At 36.6% G+C, this 24641-nt stretch overlaps 1 protein-coding gene across 1 annotated transcript in view; it reads left to right on the plus strand.

Annotated features, from left to right (window-relative positions):
* tmem248 (transmembrane protein 248) overlaps nucleotides 1–24641 on the plus strand; it is a 72799-nt gene that overhangs the window by 614 nt on the left and 47544 nt on the right. The window contains 1 exon segment of the mRNA XM_051930803.1: nucleotides 21408–21584. Within this exon segment, the coding sequence (XP_051786763.1) occupies nucleotides 21408–21584 (177 nt within the window).

Here is a 24641-nt window from a genome sequence, read left to right on the forward strand (position 1 = left end):
AAAAGGCTTCAGTCCCATAACCAGACCCGGAAAAGTAACCGGATGCTACGGCGTATTTGCTGAAGTACGCGATCTGGTGCGAGACGATTACTTGTATAGTGAACCGCCAACAGAAAATGGCATATAAAAGGTAGTATTGGTTTGCCTGATAGTCCGCAGTAGCTCACTGATTTATTCTGATTGTTTAAATTGTCTTTCGGGAGCAGAAGTAAACTGAAAACTTCCTTGATTATCAACCTGATTACTTGATTTCCTGTACCATATTTATCTCTGAATATGAGGTGAGTAATGTACACAACATTCTAAAAGAATATACCCTAAATCAAAGCTACTAACATCTTACCAAAAACGAGAAGGATACCCCTTTATTTGATTTAATGTTAAAGGTATTGTTTGACGTTCGAGAAAATGACCTTAATTATGTAGTGACCAGTAACGGCGGACTGCACGATAACGTGCAGCGAATAAACTTGACTTATACTGTACAGTAGTTTTCATCCTTTCTCTGTGCGTTTAGCATTCGTTTGCTCAGAGGTTGATGCGCTTGCTGCTTCCTGAGCAGCTCTTCTTTTCTCCACCCTAGCGGCCCGCTTCTTCTCTTCTTTCGTAACACTGATTAAGTCAGTGTTTATGTTGCGTTTTTCTTAATTTTTCACTGAAGTCTTCAATATGCCTCAAGAATGATTTAAGATATGAAGAGGTATGGGGAAGTGACGGCGAAGGTGGTAGGGAATGAGAACGGCGCCCGTATGCATGCGCAACAGGGCCACCCTGCTGCCGAGAGTTGATTCTACAATAAAATAAAAATAAAAGGAATAACCTTGGAAGACAATCATCACCCGGAAAGTGAATAGTAGACGTCATATAGTATATGTGTACCAAATTACAGGTCAATGGTTCAAACGGTTTGTGAGCTACAGGTGATTTAAAATTATGAACAGAGAAACAGACAGCCACAATAGCGTATTATATAAGAAGATAATCTAGTATGGTAAAAGCCAAGAAATTTATCATTTCAATTTCTACTAAAAATTTCTGTGATGTAAAATGGCAGGGAGCTGTACTTAATACTGTATCATTTATTGTTGCCATTTTAGTATTGCTTCATCAAAGTATAGTTTGAGTTTTACCAATGGAAATATACATGGAACAGCAAACCTACCTTCAAGTTTTAGTTTTAACTGTAAAAAGCAATAATGTCTTTTTTGGTGGGAACAATCAATTATTTGGTTACGGTGCTTTGTATCATGCACACTGACTGCTTTTTAAAAAATGAGTTTTTATTTATAGTAGCTCTGTTTCTTCTTCTTTTAATTGTAAATAATTTCTAGTTTACAAGTAAATGAATAGAATCCTGTAGTATTTGTCTGTCAAATAGTCTTGTTGTTATGTTGCACTTATTTTATGTTGCACTGTAACAATGTGCATTATATAACAAAATACCAAGCAGGATGTGATAATCATATGGATTAAAAGATAAGTTTTAATTATTTACATTTTTGTATTATGTAACTCACATTGACATTCACAGCTATAACTACAGTAAAACAAAAAAATGGCATTTGTTAAGAACAGCATGTAATGTCTAAACGCATATTTATACATTACTAATTTTCTGCATAATCAGGTTCTTAAAGTTCATATTCATGGTATTTAATAGGTAATAAAGTATAGTTTATTCATTAAAGTCAAGTTATGGTAATGGGAGAGGGGGAAGTAAAACCCCACTGTCTTTGGATCTTGAACAAAATGAGACTCTGCAGTGGTTAGTAAAACACAATTCAAATTTCATTAGGTTTCGTCCACCTTCCTACTTAGCTAATATTCCAAGGTCATTCATTCATTCATTCATTGAATACGATAAAATATTGGCACTGGATATTTTCCCAAGGTTATGCCAGTGTCTCCTGACTACTCTGAGGTCTTTTTCCAAGGCCTGGAGGGATAATTTAGCATCAACAACAAGTACTACCAAAGAATACACAGAAGTCAAAAAAAGTATGAAAAAATCATTAAAGGCAAGTACAATGTGCACTTTTACTAGTAGAGCTTGTAGGGTATGCTTTGCTGATGTAATAACTCTTTAGTCTTGTTTTAAATTTTCTGACCCACCAAACAGTAGGCTATCCTTTGTTCTGAAGTTATTCTCCTGGGGAATTTTATTTAGTGATGGCACGAATAAAAGGTGGAGTGCACCTTGACCCCCAATGGTCATGCAAAAAGACTATTTCCCCTCGGGGATTAATAAATGGACCCAATATCAAAAAAATGAATAGTGGGGTAGTTCTCCTACAAGAAAAAATTGGTTTATATTTTAGTTTTGGGTCAAAATATTTTCCCATGGTGATTTTATTCAGTGACTGTATTGCTCTGAATTATACCCTGGCAGCACCAGGTTTCTCTGCTTATAGATTTTACTGAGAGTCATTGTCATAACTTAAGAACCATTGTTGTGTTGCTGTACCACCTAGTTCACAGGTACCCATTTTAGGATCACGGATGGCTACTGTTCTTTCTCAGCAACATTGAATGCAGGAACCAACTCTGATGTATAATAATTGCTTCATTATTTTGAACAAACTGTAAGCGTGATTTAAAAAAAAAAAAAAAAAAATCCTGACAATTATTTCACATTTCAATCAAACGTAGCAAATTCTACTTGATACAAATGAGTGAATATTTCTATAGCTTAAGTTAAAAAAAAAAATAATAATAATTTTGCTGTATACAGTATATTTGATGGATAAAGCAGGTATTTCACAGCCTAATATTGAGTTGTTTGCATATTCCCACTATATGTGAGTTTTCTCTCATACCACATTGCTGTTTGAAGTCGGTTAATCGTTAACACCAAATTGGCCCTTTATGAGTTAGTGCGTGTGACCTGTAATGAACTGGCTTTTCATCTGTTGTTTGTTTGCCTTTTGCTTTAGTCTTCAGCATATCAACCTTGCAATGGAAAGAAACATAAGTTAAGAGAATAGATGGATAGATTGTTTAAATATTGGTTTCTTGAAGTCTTCCTTGGTAAAATTTCACAATGCTCAGAATTAATTTTTTGCACCTTTCTATCTGTATGCAACAAGTCTGCTTAACTGGTTCTGCTGCAAGAAGCTCTGTTGTTTCTTTGCTTATAGCTATACATTTCATACGGCACGGGGCTCCTCCTTAGCTTTCCTGCCATCAAAAAGATGCTTTTATCTTTCACTTCTTATATGCAACGTTGGAAATGTACGTGAATGTGAGAGAATGAGAGCATAATTGTTAACATATGAGGTAGCACAAAGACTGCATATGCTGTCATTTCTAAAAAGAGAAAAACAAACACAACCAAATAAGTGCACAATAAGCTTGTATGGGCTGATACAAATTTAATTCCTTCTTTAATTTTTCAAACACACTTGAATGGATATCACTTTTGCTTCTAGAACCCTTTCTGCCACTCCTGTTTGTTTTATGTAACCTTTGGTCATTCTCCGATTGGCCTTGTGGGTTTCTGTGGTTTTTCTGGTTGTCTCCTCCATCCCAAAGATATGCAGATTATTTTGACTGGCGATTTTAAACGTGCTTGATAAAGCTGTGCAAGGAAGCATACCTGGCTACGGATTGTTGCATCAAATACATTTGGTTCCTTTTTTGTGTTTAATGCTTGCTGTGAGAATAGACTCCCAGTCTATGTTGCTCTTGTGTAGGGTAAAATGTTTTCTGTAGTTTGTTTATAAGCACACAAAAATATCAAAGACTGAATATTATTTGTAAAATTTAAGAACTTTTCATTAACATTAGATGTTCTACCTTTATTTGTTTTCAGTTACTAGTTTCCATTCTTTTAAGTATTAAAACATTTGAAAATTCTGTCAAGTTTTGTTCAATTGTTTTCTACTATTAGGTGGTCAACATACCTTTATATTATCTTGATATTATCTTTTGAGGGCCAAACATAGAGCGTCATTGCAATACTGTGAATACCTCTTCCTGAGTTCTATTGTCACTGAAGTAAAATTATGAAACTGCTTGCTCTAGGCAATAATTAGTTTGAACAGTTAATAAGAAAAATGTTTTCAGTGACCTGTGCTATGATTTATTTAAAATGTCCATCAGCAATTTGTCATAAATAAATATTTGGTGAATTTACACAGAAAAAGAAATGGGTTGAAATAGAACATGTTTTGTGCTTGATGTCTTCTGATTTTGACACACTTTCTTTTATCAAAAATATTGATTTAGAACAAAGGTACAAAATTACATTACTCTGTAATTCCATATTTCACTTTGTTATATACTCGCACCTTCTTGTTTTTGGGATGTGCTCAGATATAGTAAACATTTTCAATATTATAAGGTGCAGAGAAGTTGGAGATTACCTGTGTCTGATTAATTCCCACAGCCTACGTCATTGACCCCACTTCTTGCACCATCCCTTTGTTTCAGACAGTGTCTGTAGATGTAAAAATTTCAGTCGGCGAAAAAAAAAAAAAAGATATTGTAATTACAGTTTGATATAGGTCACAAATCTCATCTAAAATTCTAGGAATAATATCAATTTAGTAACTTGTACAGTTTGTAAATGTAGTAGTGTAAATTGCACACATTTTTCTATTTGCTGAAGACGATAATATTGAGAGGTTTTTTTTGTTTGTTTGGAGGGTGATGGGGGTGTCTAAATATTTTAAGAAGATGCAAATTTCCCATTGGGATTAATAAAGTATCTATCTATCTATCTATCTATCTATCTATCTATCTATCTATCTATCTATCTATCTATCTATCTATCTATCTATCTATCCATATGCTTGAAGTGCGTCACTAATTAATAAGTGCAAATCACAAAATTACACACTTTGAAGGACTCATGCATAGATTTTTTGTCAAAGCAGATTAATGTTGTTCAGGGTATTGAGAGCGGAACCCTTTCCTGTCTTCAGCAGGTGCAAGGCAGGAACCAGGCCTTGCAAAAGGTTCTAGTTCATTGCAAGGCATAATCACTCATACCCAATCAGTTTAGAAGTACTAATTTACCTAGCAGGTATGTGTTTAAGATGTGAATGGTACATTATAGTACCTAAAGAAAAATACACACAGTCACAGGGAAAATGACAAACCCTGCAAAGGCAGCAGTCATAATTTGAATCTAGAAATGGTAATTTCAAATGAGTATGGTTAGTAGAATGTTGGGTTATATTGCATGCTATGCTGAGTATACTCTGCCCATGTGCACAGGAAAGTCCAGGGAATTGCCTTGACTGATTCCAGGGTTGCAGGGTATAAGCTATGTGATGATATTGAAAAAGTTAAATCTTTAGGTGTTATGATAGAAGTAATTAAGATCATGAAGGAAAAGAGTAGGGTAAATAAAGCTGTTACTCTTTAAACTTTTCGATAAGTTTATAGGGGATAGGTAAGGCTTATTTGTGCAAAAACTGGAAATTGTTTCTTCACATGGAGGACCTTGATAGGTGGAATAAGTTAATAAGTATTGTTGTAAATAGTTTGACTTGGGTATCTTTTTGATTTTGACTTCACAGTGCTTACAAAAGTGGAATTGGCATTGACCAGCTAAGCTGTACTGACTAGCCTGTTCCTGTCAAATTCGTTTTTGGGTTATTGTGCAATATGAGCCATTTAATCTAATCCCACACCTTTACTCTGCTGCTGTAAGACAGTATTTATTTTTTTACTTTATAGATAGATCCATGGAGATATTGGATGTTTAAAATAGAACCATTTTTGTTGTTCAGATCACATTCTTTTCCTTATTTTTCTGTGTGCTTTAGTTTTTTTTACGACCATTAAACCTATTTTGAGACCAAACCAATCAAAAAATAACTCAATAGAATCTGTTTTAAAAGACGGAACACTATAATTTATATATAAACACACAGACTCTAGGAATAGGATAAAAGTTTATATGTGGACAGTAGAGACAGACAAGAGCAAAAAAATGTATAATATAGAATCTACTCTTATAGTTTAGTGATAGCTTTACTTGTTCTTCTAGACCAGTAGAGAGGTAACATATTGGTATTACAGGTCTTTTCCATACCTCAAGGATGAGTGAGATCTTGAGATTATTTGTTTTTATTGGTCTGAGGTTACTTATGTGATTGTGCAAATATGTAACGATTGGTAGCCTTCCTAGCCTTTACTCATAGTTTTCAATGAAAGAGAGTAGTGTAAGTGTACACTGTAAGGAAGTATCTCACTTCCCTCTTTTACAATTTGGATTCGTAAATCTAGTAATGGCTGCAAACCTTTAACTCGGACAGTTATTAGCAATCCTTATTGCACAGTTAAAAGTTTAATATAAGAAGACATTGTACAGTGATACATTTTAGTGATCTTGACATAGGCAAATAGGTAGTAGTACCACAGCTTTCAGTATTATGTCTGGTATTTTGTGCATTAAAGTTTGGATCTTTAATCTGATATCTATTGAAAGATGAATATAACTTGCAATGCAATTTTGTAGTTGTAAATCTTCAAAAGTCTTTATACGTTGTTTTTTTTTTTTTTTTTTTTAATTTTTATTTCCTCTTGGTTATCAGACAAATTAAATTTTCTAATGTATCCATTAGGTTTTTCAGTAAGTTCTAAATATATTACATTGGTCAGGAAAATATTTTTACGTATCTTAAACATTTAAAAAATAATCCAATGTTGATCTTCTGACAGCAGAACCTGTAAGGAGAAAACCTCATCTGTTGATTTTCATTTCCATTATGGCATTTGGAAAAAAATGTATATGGTCAGCTTGAAGGTTATTTTTTTTTATATAAATCAGTTGGTCTGTTAATTACAGCCATTGCACTCATGATTTCTAAAATTGGTGTTTTGTGGTATAATTCGCATTTAGTGTGTTTTATTGTTTACGTAATAATTTGCTATATACATTAACATTGCACATTATATTGTATTACAGTGTATTATTTATTTATTTATTTATTTATTTATTTATTAAACATTAGTCCAATATTAGTATTAGTACAAGTATTAGTCCAATAACAGACAGAAACGAGGTCTTATCATGTGCTGATGACTTCCAAAGTTGCCTCTAGTTATCAAATGTGGTGAAGCAAGCTATTAAAAAAATAGATCATGACAGTGTTGCTACTTGATACCAATGAGGATAACTAAACCAAAAATGAAAAAAAATATCTAGTAAATGGAAAATCTATGAAATAGTTTTTTGAATAGAAATCTGATGTTAGTCTGTGTTACGATGTATAGTGAACTTAAAGGGAAAACATTATGACAATCTGTATTTTCTTTCGTTTCCTTTATTATTTAATCATGCCGCATGCCAGGCACTTGGTATGTATTGTTTCGTTGTGCACTTTTTATGTCTTTTTTTATGATCTTACAATTTACAATGGAATTTATTTTTGTTTAGCCCAAAATCATACAAGGAGTACTGCAGTGGGCTTCAACAGGACCTATTTTTTCACAGCCCACCAGCCTCGACTCTATAGAAAGACTAGAAAAAAACTCCCAAAAACCCTTCCTTGTAGGGGAAAAAATGGAAGAACTCTTAGAAAAGGCAATTCAGAGAAAGACCCCTTTCCAGCTAGATTGGGCGTGTAGTGGGTGTCAAAAAATGGGATTAATACAATACACAGAACAGAACACAAGTAATCTCAAGTACAATACAATAGTTGTACAAGAACAGAGCAAAATGCAAGAGTAGATTATATCACATAACAGGTTTCTGGTTTGTTCAGAGTCCTGAAGACTTTGGCCATCAAGCTGCCTCCCCACTACTGGCCATTCCACAGCTTTGTCAGTGCTAGGCTGGCTAATCTGATGAAAGGACCCTTCTACCCCTTCTTCTATCAGAGATGACTTTTTCTTAGGCAGGTAAACAACTTGGCTTTAGCATAGTGGCACCAGGTGCCACATGTGAGTACTGAGTAGAGAAACCGAATAGGTGAGAGTAACAAATTAAAACTTTATTACTTATATTTTAGTGCTAATGACTAACAGAAATGCAGTATGCACAGTTAATTAGCAGCTCTTGTCTGGTTATGCTAAACTGAAGTAGTGAGTCTTCAGCCAGGTTTGAATGCTGAGACTGAAGGGGCAGCTTTGGAGCCCAGTAATTAAAAGCTCGACCTCCCACTGTTATTTTAATAATCTTGAGAATCATAAGCAGACTATCATCTTGAGATCTGAATATGCATTCTGGTTCATAGGTAGTGATAAGTTCAGATAAGTAAGCCAGACCTTGGCCTTTTAAGGCTTTATAGTTAAAAGTAGGCTTTTGAAATCTGCCCTAAACTTGACTGGGAGCCAGTGTGTAAGGATTTAAGAACCAGAGATATGTGTTTGTATTTTTTCGTTCTTGTAATTATTCTTGCAGCAGCATTTTGGATTAACTGGAAGCTTTATAAAGTACAATTTGAACATCCAATGAGCACTACATTACAGTAGTCAATCCTACTAGAAATAAATGCATGAATTAATTTCTCCGTACCCCATATATTTAGAAAATACCCTAATTTCCCAACATTTTTAAGATGGAAGAAACATGTTTTGGACATTTTTATAAGTGCACTTTAAATGACATGTTACAGTCAAAGATAATGCCTAGATTGTGGGCTAATTCAGTAAAACTAATGGTGATTCCAGCTGAGTTAAATGGTGACAAAAATTGTTGCGATTAGCATCATTCCCTCCAAAAATGAACATCTCTGTTTTATTAGAGATGTCTGTGTTTAAAGACTAGTAGTTCTCAGCTATCCACTCATTTAATTCGCTAATACAGGTAAAATTCCATTACAACGAACTGCCAGGGACCTGAAAAATATTTAGTTGTAATGAGATTCTGCATTTGTTGGTATAGTGCTTTCTTTAACTTTTGTCCAGGCATTTGCAATCATTTCAATAGCTTCTTTCGCGTTAATTTTAATCTTCTCCTGTGTACAAGTTATGCTGACGAGAATTTTCCTCAGCATTTCCTTGCGATAATACACTTTCAGGGTGCGAATGGTGCCCAAATCCAAGGGCAGAAGCACTACTGTGCAATTGGGTGGGAGGAATTCAACATGAACATTATCTAAATGTGGAAGCATGTCGTGGGCAGCACAATTATCAACCAGAAGACGAATAATCCTTTTCTTCTTCTTTATATTGTTCATATTGTGAGGTTTCTGAACTCTTTTGGGATCCCTCCCTCCCCCCCCCACCCAACGGGAATGTCACGCTGAAGTGCGTCCCGAAGTGCGATTGCCGCGTCTGTGGAAGATTTTGTCCGTTGCCAGGGCAGGGCAACAGCAGGCTCAAAGTGCTGCAGTGAAGCGCCACAGAAGTGAATCCTAAAAGATTGTGTTCGCGCTGTAAGTCCCTATCTTACACCCCAAAACATAAGGCTGAGTCTCAGTACTTTAGCAAAACCAACTTTATTCAGCTTGAAAAAGGAACAGCACGGTTATTAATTGTAGCAGGATCTTCTACTCCCCTATAAACAGACACAACAGTCAGACAGGGTTGTGACCAGGTTAGTGGCCAAGTAATACTGTTCCCTGCATTTACAGTGTTCCATGCATCACCCATCAAGATCTTTTCTGTTTGCTTCAGTGCCGATCCGCATCAGAGCTGTGAGCCTGCTGTTGCCCCGGCAACAGATAAACAGTCTTCCACAGATGCAGTGATCGCACTTCAGGATGCTCTTTGGTAGGTGGTCCAGTTGGGAGAGGTCCCAAGAGAGTTTAGAAACCTCACATTGTCTTGAATAAGTGCCACATTAATAGGAATATTTCTTGAACAAGCATCTCTGAACCACATAAAAACTGCAGTTCGCATACATTTGCAACCCGAGATTTTTTTTCTTTTTTTGCTCGGTCTTTCAAGAAAGTTGACAGTGTCGACGGCAAAATTCTGAATTCACTGGCAACGTCCTTTTTCTTTTTGCCGCAGTTGAGAGCTGCAAAAATTTTAAGTTTTCTTTTCTAATGTGAACTGTTATCGTTTTTTCGTGTCTGCCATTTCTATAGGAGGGTGACAATGAGTTAAATTCCAATGGATGTTTTTCAAATGTTGATGAGCAATAAGCAAAAGGTATCACTGAAAACCACCGAAAACAAAAACAGCAAAAAAAAAACAGTACAAGGAAAGTCCAAAGAGAGAGAATTATTTATTTATTTATTTATTTTTATTACAATGTTTCTGTTTGGGGATCGTGGTGCACAACTGAGCTGCGACCACAGAACTAACTGCTCTGTGGATGATTCATTCAGGCATTTCAAGATCACTTCATTGTAATGAAAGCATCTGCAGAATGTACTTCGTAGTGACAAGATTTCTATAGACTCTTGTCATATGGGGAAACTGTCGGGACCATAAAAATACTTCGTTGTAATGAAAATTTTGTTGTAAAGATATTCGTTGTAAAGGAATTTTACCTGTATATCTAACTAAAGACAACATCAGAGAAAGCAAAATGATTAAGTGTCGCTTTTCATTTACTCAATGAGAAAAGAATGGGAATATCAGACAATTAATCTGAAATGCTTGCTTATTTCAGAAAGAAACTGCCTGCAGTGCAAGTTCGATTGACTTCATTCAGTTGTTAGATTTACTTTACATTTAAATAAGCACGGAGTATTGTTACATGTTTTCGTTCATGACATTTGCTATACAGAATGTGTACTATGTATGTATGTATAATTAATCGGCTAAAATATGTAATATTGTATAGGGATGCTCTGAGCAGGTTTTTGTAAGGCCAATACCAATGACCTTTCATGTTACTTGATCAGCCGATTGCGATACCTTTTTCTTTTTTTCTCCTTTTTCCTTTATCCCTTTAAAAACTTTTTATACTAAGCTCCTGCATAACTATATGATTAGAAGCCTTATGTCCTATGTTAGTGTATTTTTATAATTAAACTATAGATCACAGGTGTTAACTGTTCACTTTTTTATTAAAAAAATTAAATACTGTATGCTTATTGTTCAATGACCAAAAATACCAAAGTAAATTTCCTTAAAATATGTACAAAAATATTTATCCATAATACACGTGACATAATAGAAAATAAAATGATTCTCATAATTACAAACTGTAATATTGATTTTTTTTTTATGTTTTTGTAATACTGTATATATTATAGCACCATACCCCAAGCACAAACACAGTCATGGGTTCAAATAAAAGGGGTTTTATTACCCAAATACCCTGTATAACAAACAGTGTTTCTTCTTCCTTCTCTCTCCATCACACTGCTACTCCTCCAGCAGAGTGTTGTCTTGCTCCCTGCTCTGACTCACTTTTTTCATGTAAAGGCTAATATTCAAATTGCTTTTGGTCTCTTGTAAAACAAGCCTTGACTTTTTACACTACAGGGATTTCTAAAAAAAAAAAAAAAAAAAAAAAAAAAAGATACATGCTGGCTCAATTACTGTAATACCTCACGTAAAGGACCACTGCAACTAAATTACTGTGAAGCCTAGAAAAGCAGGGGCTGGAAAGACAGTTTTTTGTGATCATTTAATTTACTGATCACTGATCGAGTCTTTTTTTTAGTGAAAATTGAACAATTTTAGATTGGATTGGAGCTTTTCTAATATTATATACTGTGTTAAAAATATTCAAATTACTGCTAATTTGTCACAGCCTTTAAAGAGTCCCGATACTGTTGTGAAAACGTTCATTTTTTTGGGTTTAAGGATGGCTTACTGAAGCCAACTCTGGTAGTTTAGACTTGTTTAAGCAGTTTTTCATTTGCTGCTTCACAGTATCATGTGAAAGTAAGATCGTAAAATGGTTTGCACTGTAGAATCATATTCAGTTTACATTAAGTAAATGAGGGTGTATTCCATACCACCTAGCTATAAGTCTGATGAACAGATGAGTAAGCAAGCTGAGCTTTGCTGGATTCATTTTTGAAGCATATGTGATCAACATGAAAACAACTGCTTTACTTGGTGGTATTTTGTATACCAGAGATCAAGGGCCGACATTATGACATATTTTTTTCTCTCTTAAATAGATTAATTAATTAAGATTCATTAATAAGCTGACATTTAATTGTGTAGCATTTTAATTACTCCAAATATAGGCTGTTAAAAATGACAACTATATTTTCGGTTTTGGCAACCACAAGTAGATGCCTCACTTTTTAAAGTTAATATTAAGTTAATATAAGTTTTGTTAATATGACAGAAACGTTGTTTAGCTTTGGAGTGGAAAATCTAGGTGCATCCTTTTTCCCTGTAGTTTTGTAGCATAGTTTTTCAAATTCTGTTACAGTTTTTATGTCCCTTCTTTAAGTATCCTGTCTCCTGGTTCCACTCTCTGACTTTCTTTTATCCTCTTATGAGAGGAGTACAGTTACTGGTGTTAATTTTCAACTTCACTGATGACATGAAGAGAAGTCAACTAATAAAGGAACAATAGACCATTGTTTCACATTCACTAAAGGTGAAGGACTAAGTAAGCAGAAAAATATCTAGCGATGTTTGAGTTGTACCTCTATTGCATCCTATAGGCCTTTCTGTGACACTTGATCCTTTATGGCTTACCCTGAGGGTTCAAGACATCCGTTCTTTTATATTTAGACAGCTCTGAAAGTTGCTGCATGTCATTTATTTTTTACTGTACTACTTTATGGTTTTTGATAAGACCTCTTTATTATATATTTTTGTCATTGTATCAGCACTGAATTGATAATAAAAGTGAAATAATGAGATAATTTAGCTACTGATTAGAATTAGAATTAACTTTGTTAGCCATGTACACTAATGGAATTTGTTTTCAAAATATTGGTGCAACATACAAAGACAACACAAAATACAAAAGATAACTATTAGAAGATTAAAATATAAAATCATAAAATATGATGCAGGGTACAAGGGCAATACAACAAATAAAGAGACAGTAGGATTGAAATGTCCAGACAGTAAATTGTGCAGGTATATATAGATACTGAGTAGACGCTCAGACCTGATTAGTAGGAATAACTGCATGTGGAAAAAACTGTTTAGGTGATGTGTTGTTTTAGCTTTTACTGCATGAAGATGTTTGCTGGAGGGAAGTCTTTGGAGCAGGTGATGCCCTGTGTGAGTCAGATCAGCAATGATCTTTGCGGCCCTCTTCCTTACCCTGGACTCCTATAGGACTTCGGTGTATGGTAATTTACAGCCCATGATCCTTTCACAGGCTTAGATGATGCATGGCAAACTCACCTTAGCCTGAACAGAGGCAGCACCAAACCAGACAGTTATAGATGAGGTCAGAATAGACTCGATGATGGCTGTGTAGAATTGGACCAATATTGTTTGAGGGAGATTGAATTTCCTCAGGTTATGCAAAAAGAACATTGTCATGGGCTTTCTTAATAATGCATGAGATGTTATTGTCTAGCTAAAGGTTTTGTGACAGCACAGTGCTCAGAAATTTAAGTGATTCTGTCATTTCAACAGTTGAGACATTTATAGCAAATGATAGGTTAACAGATGACTGTTTCCCAAAATCTATGATCCTCTCCTGAATTTTTTGAATGTTAAGGTCCAAAGTATTATGGCTGTACCATAATGTCAGATTTTCCACCCTTTATCTGTATATGGACTCATCATTGTTTGAAATGAGGCTTGTTAGTGTTATGTCATCTGCAAGAAGTTCGACAGATGAATCACCAGTTGTACAGTCATTCCTATAAAGTTAGAAGAATAGTTAGGAAAGGACACATCCTTGCCGTGCACCAGTACTAAGGGTTAATGGAAGGGCACACATGACTGTTTCCTGTCTGTAAGAAAGGCTGTGATCTAGCACTGCAATTAACAATTACAGTGGAACCTCTAGATACGAGTTTAATTCGTTCCAGCACTGAGCTTGTATAGCGAATTTCTCGTATCTAGAACAAACGTCCCCATTGAAAATAATGGAAATCCAGTTAATCCGTTCCGCATCCCAAATATATTAACATAAAAATCATTTTTCCTAACAAATAACACTGATAAATTATATATACCGTAGTCTACCTTTAATAAATAACACTGGTAAATAATATAACTGATTATTACAAGAATCAAAACAGGTGTCCAAAGTGCAGTAGAGCATTCAATAAATCTTTAAATAAATAATCCTTAAAATAGTTGTGAAGTGGAGGTTTAAAGTACATAAGAATAACAATCCTTTAACACAAGGTTAAAACGTCAACAGGAAGCAGTCTTCAAAAAACAGATGACAATCCCCGGTGCTTCTTCTCTGTTAGCGTCTCACCTGCTTCTCCCATGCGGGCTCTGCAACAGGCGAGACACTTAATGCAGCTGACCTTCTCTACACCGTCCTACTTCAGCTGTTTGGCTCGCCTGTTCAGCTACACGCGAGCCTGTACTCGCTCGCTCTCTCGCACCGACTTCCTACTGCTGCGGATTCCTGCCTCCTCCTGCAACCTCTGTTCTCTCTCCTCTCCTCTCTTTTCTTTTACTTCTTCTCCCCCTTAACCGGCTCGCGCTTCTCTATATATGCGGGGAAGACATGGCAGCTGCTAGGGTTACCACTTTTAATACAAAAAAATAAGGGACGCATACGTATTGATTCAAAACGGGACGCGCAATTTCATTCTCAAATACTGGACGATTCCGTATTTTAAAGGACGGGTGGCCACCCTGCCCAGCCCATCAGCCACAGGACAAATCATGGATGTGGGCAGTTTCTCACCTGTGCACTTAGGTGAGAAACGCAGACACCGCAGATCGCCCTGCGGCTCGCTACAGCTACCACGCCCCCCTCGCTAAACCGCGAGCTATACCCACAGCCTGGCTCGTGGCTCGTTACGTGAGCCAATGCTCGTATTTAGATCTGAATTTTTCGCTCATACTTTCCTCGTATTTTGAATTTCTCGTATACAGAGGTGATCGTATCTCGAGGTTCCACTGTATTTTGATAATCGATTAATCTGACAGGACAGCACAGTGGTGCAGTGGGTAGCGCTGCTGCCTGGCAGTTAGGAGACCCAGGTTCGCTTCCTGGGTACTCCCTGCGTGGAGTTTGCATGTTCTCCCTGTGTCTGCATGGGTTTCCTCCGGGTGCTCCAGTTTCCTCCCAGAGTCCAAAAACATGCAGGTTAGGTGCATTGGCGATTCTAAATTGTCCCTAGTGTATGTGTGTGTGTGAACCCCCTACGGTGGGCTGGCGCCCTGCCTGGGGTTTGTTTCCTGCCTTGTGCCCTGTGTTGGCTGGGATTGGCTCCACTAGACCCCTGTAACTCTGTAGTTAGGATATAGCGGGTTAGATGATGGATGGATGGATTAATCTGACAATTAATTTGTCGATTAGTTGGATTGTTTAAAAAAAATAAATAAATAAAATTCATTTGAAATTAAAAATTAAGTTCATGAAATGGAACTTTTCACCAAATAAATAGATTTGTATAAAATTTTCAGAAATGTGTTTTTTAAATGACCTACCTGTAGATATATTAAACAAAATGATAGGTTTTTATACATTTATATAATAATACATTGAAAATAAACAGTAATAAAACACTTTGTAGCACTTCTGGCTGTGGTTGTGCAATGCACACACACACTTTCTTGAAAAATACAACAGTTTTCAATAAATTACACCAAACACACACTTCAAAATTAAATGTAATTTAAGTTATTAAAAATTTTTTTCAATTTATGTGAAAGAGAAATTTTACTGGCAAAGTTACATGTAAATATCTGACCACAATATTCCACCACAGAAGAATTTGTTGCACCATCATGACTAATTTTTTTTTTTTTTTTTGTAGTAATATTTGAAATTAGTGGTCATATGCTGGAGAAATGTCCAGACTGTTTTCCTTTTTCAGCAAAGCAAATAGTTTCATCTGTGTGAAACTCGGTTCTCCCTTTGCTGTGTAATATGCCAAGCTCATTTTAACTGAAAGTTTTTCTTTTTGCATCATCATTTGTCTTTTTTTATTTTTTTTTTTTTATTTTTTTTTTTTTTTTGTGCGCCAGGAGACCTTTTACCACTGCAGATTCTTTGGCACATTTGCCTTTAGCCAACACATTTTTGCAATCTACCATATGTCATGTGCTATTGGGAATGTGCTATTAGATTTTCACATTTGAAACTGTGTGATCTTGCCACAAAATCTATTTTACCAGCTAAACTAGGCTTGCTGCAGCAGGACTTGAACGTTATAGCGCCTTTCTCCATACTGTACTGAAGCCAGTTGAAGTCCGATAGCCTACTGTCTGGAACTTTTTTGCTTTTCCATCTCGCCTTTTGACTCTGAATGAGAGATGCGTCTTTTAGTCGCAGTTAATGTGCTGTTGGATTCACTGCTGCACTCTCGCTGAGTTTTTGATTTCCTTTGCACACGAGACTGAAAAAAAAAAAAAAGTTTTCTGCTTGGACTGGTACTTAAGTTTCTTCACAGCCATTTTATTGTAAGCACACACACGTTAATGTTAAATGTGAATGCAAGCATGTAATGCCACACCATAATTTAGCAGAGTGACCTTAGCCCAAAAAAAAAATTAAAAATAAGGAAAAAAACACACAAATACGGTAAGTGAAATTTTGAACATGTACTAGATAGTAGCTAATGACACAAAAATTTTTACTCATAAAACTCATGTTGCATGTGCTAGTGTTTTAATTGCCTAGTGCATTGTAGAGGGCTAGACTATGACTCGAATTATTCCTCATTTCAAACCAAAAGTCATGTCAGTATGCCTAACCTAGCAAACATTTTGTTCATAACTCTGGAGTAACATTCAACTTCATGGGAAGATGACAAGTCTTACTCCTCCACAGAGCCTGTAACCGTATGTTTCCTGTTCAAATGTTTGTGCATCTGCGATGTGCTCTCATGTCATACAAATTTCAGACCTACACATTTTGCAAGTCACAACATTTCTTTATGCTTTTTCTGCATTCAGAGTAAAGTGTCCCCAAACCTTGAAAGTCTTGGGTTGCACTGTCATTTTCTGCCACTTGCTTACTGTTTGCCTTTCAAGCATGACGTATTAAGCCTAATGACATAATAAACTAATCAATGAAAGTGATTGTTGCCAACATTTTTAATAAGTGATTATTGTTGATAATGTTGATTAGTTGTTGCAGCTCTGCTGTGTTCAAATGGCAGATTGAACTAGACAGGTTGAACTGGCTAAGCTTCTGATCTTGGAGCTCTGGGGTGATTTTATTGAAGCAGAGCTACAGACCACAAACAATATCCTCGCATATGCCCTTGAGTTAAGATGTTGGTAAATATAGCTCAGACCTAAATTCACTGCATCATCCACAGACGGGTTGGCTCTGTATGCAAACTGAAATGGGTCCAGGAAGTCTTTTGTGGCATTCTTCAGGTAATTCAGAGGTCTTCATTACCACAGAGGCTAAAGCTACTGGTCTGTAGTCAGTTAGGCCTGTGACCTTTGATTTTTTTGCTACTGGAATGATGTTGGAGGCCTTGAAGCAGGCAGGAACAGCACACAGATCCAGAGATTGGTTGTAAATGTCTGCAAATACTGTGGACAACTGGTCTACACAGCTCCTGAGTGTAGAAGGGGAAATATGGTCCGGGCCTGCAGCTTTTGATGGAAATAAAGAATTTTTCTTCTACCATTAGTTATTACCTAGTCAAATTTGTTAACTTCAAAACACTTGTGAGAGCACAAACCAAGTAAAGCTGAGAAGAATGTGGTGTCTATTGCTGCTCCTTTATTTTATCCTGATAAAGTACTTTGTTCTTCCTGTTTGCCCAGCAGTGTATCTGCTTTAGGTATTCTGGTACAAATCACTAACTATCCCTACATTCTAACTTGGTTGGGTGTATTGGTGATTCCAAATTTCACTATTGTCAGTCAAAGTGTGCCAGTGGACAAGCTTGTTTCCTACAGTTATTTCCTGCCTTGTACTTAATGCTGCAAGCACAACTGTCAGTTTTAATGAGCAGTTTTTAAAAAATGGACAATGGGTGTATTTCTATAAAGTTTTTTTTATATATATATAATACAGTGGAACCTCGGTTTGCGAATAACTTGGTTTACAAATGTTTTGCAAGACGAGCTAAAATTTTTAATAAATTCTGACTTGACAAACGAGCGAGGTCTTGCAATACGAGTAGTATAAATAGATTTCCCCTTGGGATTAATAAAGTATCTATCTATCTAGTATGTATACGCATTGTCTGCTGAGCGTCATGTGATCACAACTGAGCTGATGGTTCTTCTCTCTCTCTCGCTGCGGGATTGTCAATTGTCTCCTATTCTCCGTCTGAGTCGGCGTGCCTCACTCATATAGTCAACATCTGTATGAGCGTATACTGTTTATTACAGCATTGTGACTGTGTGTGTGTGCTGTGATATGCGAGTTCCCGTCTTGCACTCCAAAACACAAAGCTGAGTCTCAGTACTTTAGCAACACCAGCTTTATTCACACTCCAAAACACAAAGCTGAGTCTCAGTACTTTAGCAACACCAGCTTTATTCAGCTTGAAACAACAGCAGCGTGGTTATTTATTGTAGCGGGATCTGCCGCTCTCCTATACACAGACACAGCAGTCAGGCAGGGTTGTGGCCAAGTAGTACTGTGCCCTGCGCATTTATAATGTTCCTTGTATCACCCATCGACGGCAGGCGCTTATAGCATGTCCGCGATCTTTTCGGATTCGCTTTTATGGCGAACTGCTACAGCGCTGGGAGACTGCGATTGGTTTGGGACGCTCTTCCGCGTGTCGTCCCGTTGGGTGGAGTCCCACAAGAGTTTAGAAACTCACTCACACAGCCATGATTCTTTTCAAAGGTAAAGTGCAGGTTAATTTGTTTTATGTATTTTTACTTAATATAAAAATGATTAATACAAAATATAAATAGTTTTGGGCTGTGGAACGAATCATCTGAGTTTCCTTTATTTCTTATGGGGAAATTCACTTTGATATGAGTGCTTTGGAATGCGAGCACGGAACGAAATATGCTCGCAAACCGAAGTTCCACTGTGTGTGTATATAATATATGTAATATATTAGACATTTGGGGGTGATGTTGCCCCGTGAAATCCAACAGACAGATGCTCTGGACACAATTGTAAAAGCACTAAGAAGGGTTTTTAATTTTCTTTCATCAAAAGTGTCCTCACAACACCACATCCACAGAATACACAATAAACAATACAATAACTATAATAATTCTCTCCTCCCAGCAGCCCCGTCACACTCCCTCCCAACTCTAGCTCTCCTGCTGGGTCTCCACTAGTCCTTTATATAGTCCTTGACCTGGAAGTGTTTCTATCCTTCCGTCCATGTGATTCACCAGCACTTCCCGGAAGTACTTCTGTTCTTCTGTTTCCATGACTTGGGAGTACTTCCGGGCTATATGGGAAATAAAAATCCCTGTGTCTCCCTGTAGCGGCACCCACGGTACCCAGCAGGGCTGTGAAGCAAAACTCCATCTCCCATACTGCCCTGTGGGAATCCGGCGACGATGTTTTCTGATTGGTACTATTCAGGTCATAAAATAATTTCTTCAAAACGTCACATATATTTGTCTCTTTATTTTTTTTCTGGTGCTGCACTGTCATCATGCACCAGAAGGTGTGAGCTTATTCAGTGTGGCAGGAGCACACAGGTGGACGGTTGCTGTGTGCTGTAACAAGCTTGTCCTGGAGGCGATCAACGAATGTGTACTGTGCAAGGCATGCACGGGGGCCACTGAGAAAAGAAGAGTGTTCATGGCTCACCTTGCAGAGTAGCTTCATACTCACTTCTTACAAGGAAAGGCGATGGATAAAGCAAAATAGGATGCAACATCGACAAGCTTCTGTTCCAAGACCGCTGCTCCCCCCAACCCCTTCAGTGTAATAGTAATCCACAGCACAGAGAGAAGTCTGTACATTGCAACAGATACACATGTCATAAATATAGAAAGGACCTTGGTTGTGTGTGAACTGTTAACATTTGAATCTGATGATTGCCTATAGCGCAGAACTGACCTCTCTGTACTATTCTTTGCTCTGCATGTCCTGGAGTACAAAAGAAACCGTACCGTGCACCCAAACGTTTACACTGGCAAGATCAACAAAAAAAAAAAAAAGAATGCAGTCACTGATTACAACCGCAAGATGTTATGCAAATGAATATGAATAATATGAACAATATTACATCAGTGCCACAATGTTTTCTGAAATATACTATACCGGTCATAAAATGAGTTATTCCAAATATCATATATACATATGTCTCTGTTTTTTGTCATTGCAGCTTTGACATCATGGACCATAAGGTGCATACTAATTCCGCGAGCAGGAACACTCCAATAAAACTGAATAAAAAAATTTCAAGTGACAACGAGATACGAAGAAGGCAGATTCACCAGCGTTTGTGTGTCAGCTTTTATCCCTCCAGATCAGAGAATGTCTAGTTCCATTGTCTCAAAACACCACTCACGTCTACAGTTATTCCCAGTTTCAGATAAAAAGTTACAACATCAGATCTGGATTGGCGGAATGTTGTATATTGATCATGACAGAGAATAAAAGTGGGGGGAAAAAAAAGCTAACTTTTACAAGTACTATAAATTTGCACCGGCTTTTACAGACACAAATCAAATGTGTTTTTTATTGTATAATATTAACAATAAGAGCAGCTCGCTACTCAAAACGGTACATTTGCCGGGGAGCTGGTTTCGAACTCACGACCTCCGGATAACAAGTCAGCGGATCTTACCTATCGTATTGTACATGCACCTTTTGTGAAAGTGTTTATTTGATATTTGGCCATCAGCCTTCACACATTATACAGTTCACGTCTACATTGCTATGATATATTTTATTTTATAGTGATTGACAAATGTTAGTAGTCTGTAATAACTATTCTATAAATGTGCCTCAAATTTCATAAAAATTAGCCAGCCTTTTTTTGCACAATGTAGTGAGGGTCACACATTTCTATTTATATTTATATAAATTAATTGTACTGTCCAAATTTGCCAGCTGTTCAGTGGTAATATTTTTATCATAATGCCAAATCGTATTTCATGATAAATAAAGTTCATCCCTTCAGCATTTTATATGAGGAATACTGTCATGAATGTACTGTAACAGCATAGTTTTTGTCAGCATACTTTCTGGTACAAGGGTCATTTTCATTTATTTGGAGAATGTTTGTTTTTTTTTTCAATTTGACAACAGTTTACTCTTTAAAATAACATTTCTTGTAGGAATTAACCCAATAGTTTACTAATCTCAGTTTACTATTGCTCCCAAATGCTTTTGTTTTACTGTTGGTAAAGCTGTAGTGAGCTTTTTCTCCACCCCACCCCCCTCGCTCCAGGAAACATTGTTTATATATGATTTTATATATGTTGTTTTCTTTATTCTGAGCTGTTTTTACTTTTTCCATGTGTATGTCTGATAAATTAATATGTTACTGATTTTTTTATTTTCTCTCTCCATCTCTGGCCATAAATAGGTGTACTTGACTGGAGCAGTCCTCAGCTTTAACCCGCTGGAGAACCTAAAGACTTATATCACCAATCGTCCCCCACTGGTCATTTTTATGATCAGTGTTAGCACAGTGGCCATAGCATTTTTAACCATTGGCTACTTTTTCAAAATAAAGGAAATCAAATCACCTGAGATGACAGAGGTAAGTGTTAGCTGCTACCTTTTCTCAGTGTATGTGTTTGGGTATTATGAAGCATGAATGTAACATCACTACCAGTCAAACGTTTTAGAGCATCTCAGTTTTTCTTCAAATGTCAGTCAGTTGAAATGCAGTGACTGACCTAAAATGGTAACAAGGTAAGTAGTAAGCTGCCAGAGGATTACATTTAAAGGTTTAGATTAGCAAAAACTGAGAAAAGGGAATATCAGACTATTACAAATGGGTCTTTTTCAGGGAACGACCTACAGATGTCCTGCAGCAATTAAAGTAAAGTTGGACTTTCCCAACTTCTGTTGATTACTTAAAAACTCTGTCTGTCTTAAAGCATAGTTAGAACAGACTGTGTTATTACAGTCTCTGAAGTACTTCTTAGGCAATATTCCAGTGATAAGGGCAAGAAAACTGCAGTTAATGAAATGAGACAGCATTACCCTTAGCAGTGCAAGCCTTTCATTTAGAGAAATTGCAACAAAATATCCAAGTGTCAGTAAGTATGGTATCCTACACAATTCAATGGCAATTGGAAACTGGAAGAAATTCTGATAAGAAGAGATCCAGCAGACTCAAAGTCACAACCCAATCAGAAGACAAGTTTCTGAGGGTCACCAATTGCCACTGGATTGTGTCCAAATAGTACTTCAGAGGGTGTAGTAACATAGAATTTTCCAACTCTGCTTTAACTCTTTGAGGGGCACATATATTCCATCCATCCATTTTCCAACCCGCTGAATCCGAACACAGGGTCACGGGGGTCTGCTGGAGCCAATCCCAGCCAACACAGGGCACAAGGCAGGAACCAATCCTGGGCAGGGTGCCAACCCACCGCAGGACACATACAAACACACCCACACACCAAGCACACACTAGGGCCAATTTAGAATCGCCAATCCACCCTAACCTGCATGTCTTTGGACTGTGGGAGGAATCCGGAGTGCCCGGAGGAAACCCATGCAGACACGGGGAGAACATGCAAACTCTACGCAGGGAGGACCCGGGAAGCGAACCCAGGTCCCTAGGTCTCCCAACTGCGAGGCAGCAGTGCTACCCACTGCGCCACCATGCCGCCCTGGCACATATATTGCTTAAGTAATTACCTGAGTGGAGCAGGAACAAATATTCCCACAAAATAATTTCAGGAGGCTTTCAATCCAATTATATTGTTATTTTAACATTACACTTGCAGTCATATTTTACAATTTCACATAAACAACAATGGGGGGGGGGGGGGGAGTATAAAATATGGTGTTTTAACTAACCATCGCCCCTCTAAAACACCATATATTTTTTTTGTAGAAAGCAAGATTTCAAAAAATAAAAAGCTTAGTATTACATCAGCAAAAAATGAAAACATTTGAAAAGGCAGTAGTATTATTCCAAAAAGAAAATGTAATTGTAGCAATTAAATGAGAATAAAAACTATCTCTAATAGAAAACCTAATGTTGTCTATCCACTCAAAATAGCGCATAGTTTAATCCTGATTTTGTCTCTATTGGCTATTTACTTCAAAAAAAAGAAAAAAAATTGTTCTTGTTCCCAGGAGGAAGCCTAATAATGGCTATTTAGTCAGGTATGCTTTCAAACACAGTGGCACTTTACATACAGTGCACATCCACACTGTGTGCACTGTTTTTTTTTTTCTTTCCCCTTTATTTCTTTGATACATCGTTAAGCATGACTGACATTACCGGTATAATTCATATTATTTACAAAAGTAGGATCACTATCATCGGAATCCACCTCACTGTCATTGTCGGAAGGTATTTCCTCACAAAGCAAACGGTAAATTTTCTCATCAGACAAACCTCTTCGTCAAGCCATAACTGATGTTATTCAAGGGCGGTGGTTAGCTGCGTTGACCATATGGAAATACGGCTCTAAAGAGAAGAAACACTTTTGTAAATACAGAAAATGGCTTCTGCATATTTCCTGAATGAATACTTAATGATAATAAAACATTTACTCATCCAAATTATTAGAAGCACCAGCGTAATATTCATAAAACCACAGCAGTAACTACAATAGCATACATTTAGCGTCAGACTTCCACTCAAGATGTAAACGTGACCGAAACGCAGTCCAGTACTTTTGCTGCCATCTAGCAGGTCATAGCTAAATGCAGGCATGTGGTTAGTACGGAATGCTCCTGCCCGTGAACTGCATGGTAAAAAAAAATGTGGCAAGCAGAACTAACCACTGCCCATACAACTGTTTGCTACAGGTGGTTACTTACACTGACCAGCACCCTTTTTAAGACAGACAATTTATAAGTAATCAACAGAAGTTGGGACATCTGTGTAAATTGTTTCCTTCAACTTGCAAGGGTTAATTTACTTTAATTACTGTAGAACATCTATAGTTTGTAACCTATTGGTTGTTCCCTGAACAAAGCTCATTTATAATATTCTGATATTTGCTTCTTTTTAGTTTTTGCTAACCAAAACTTTAAATTTAAACCTCTAACAGTTTACTGCTTACCTTTTCACCATTTTAGGTCATTCATTGCATTTCAGCTGATTTAAATTTGAAGATTTAGTTTTTGTAAAAGAAAGGAAAAAGGTACTTTTTCAGATGAAGTTTAACAGATTGTTTTTCAATTTGATTGTTTCCTAGATTAGCATTATTAAATGTTTCTTATTTGAAAAAATCAGTTTGTGCCCAATGACAATGCACCAAACCTGTGCAATATAATATAAGACAGTATAAGAACAAAAGATGAAGCATAGCTGGACTAGTGCCAATGGTGTAAGTTTTCCCTTAGTAATAAGCCCACCTTAACATTTGCTATTGCAGTCTTATTAATAACTTGAACTTTAGCCTTTGTTGTCTCTTATCATCACTTAACTCTTTTAGGGCTAATTTTTTTTTTTTTTCTTTTCTCCCAGGGCTGAATATTTTTCCAAAAACTAATTTTTTTTTAAAAAAGAACACAAAGCTATTGTTTAACATATCAAATCAACTAAAAATATTTACTTTTGACAAATGTTACTGTCTTGCATGTTGTATGAGCCTGCATACTATATGATTTCACATACAGATCA

This window comes from Erpetoichthys calabaricus, chromosome 8 (genome assembly GCF_900747795.2).
Source record: "Erpetoichthys calabaricus chromosome 8, fErpCal1.3, whole genome shotgun sequence".
Lineage (NCBI taxonomy): Eukaryota > Metazoa > Chordata > Cladistia > Polypteriformes > Polypteridae > Erpetoichthys > Erpetoichthys calabaricus.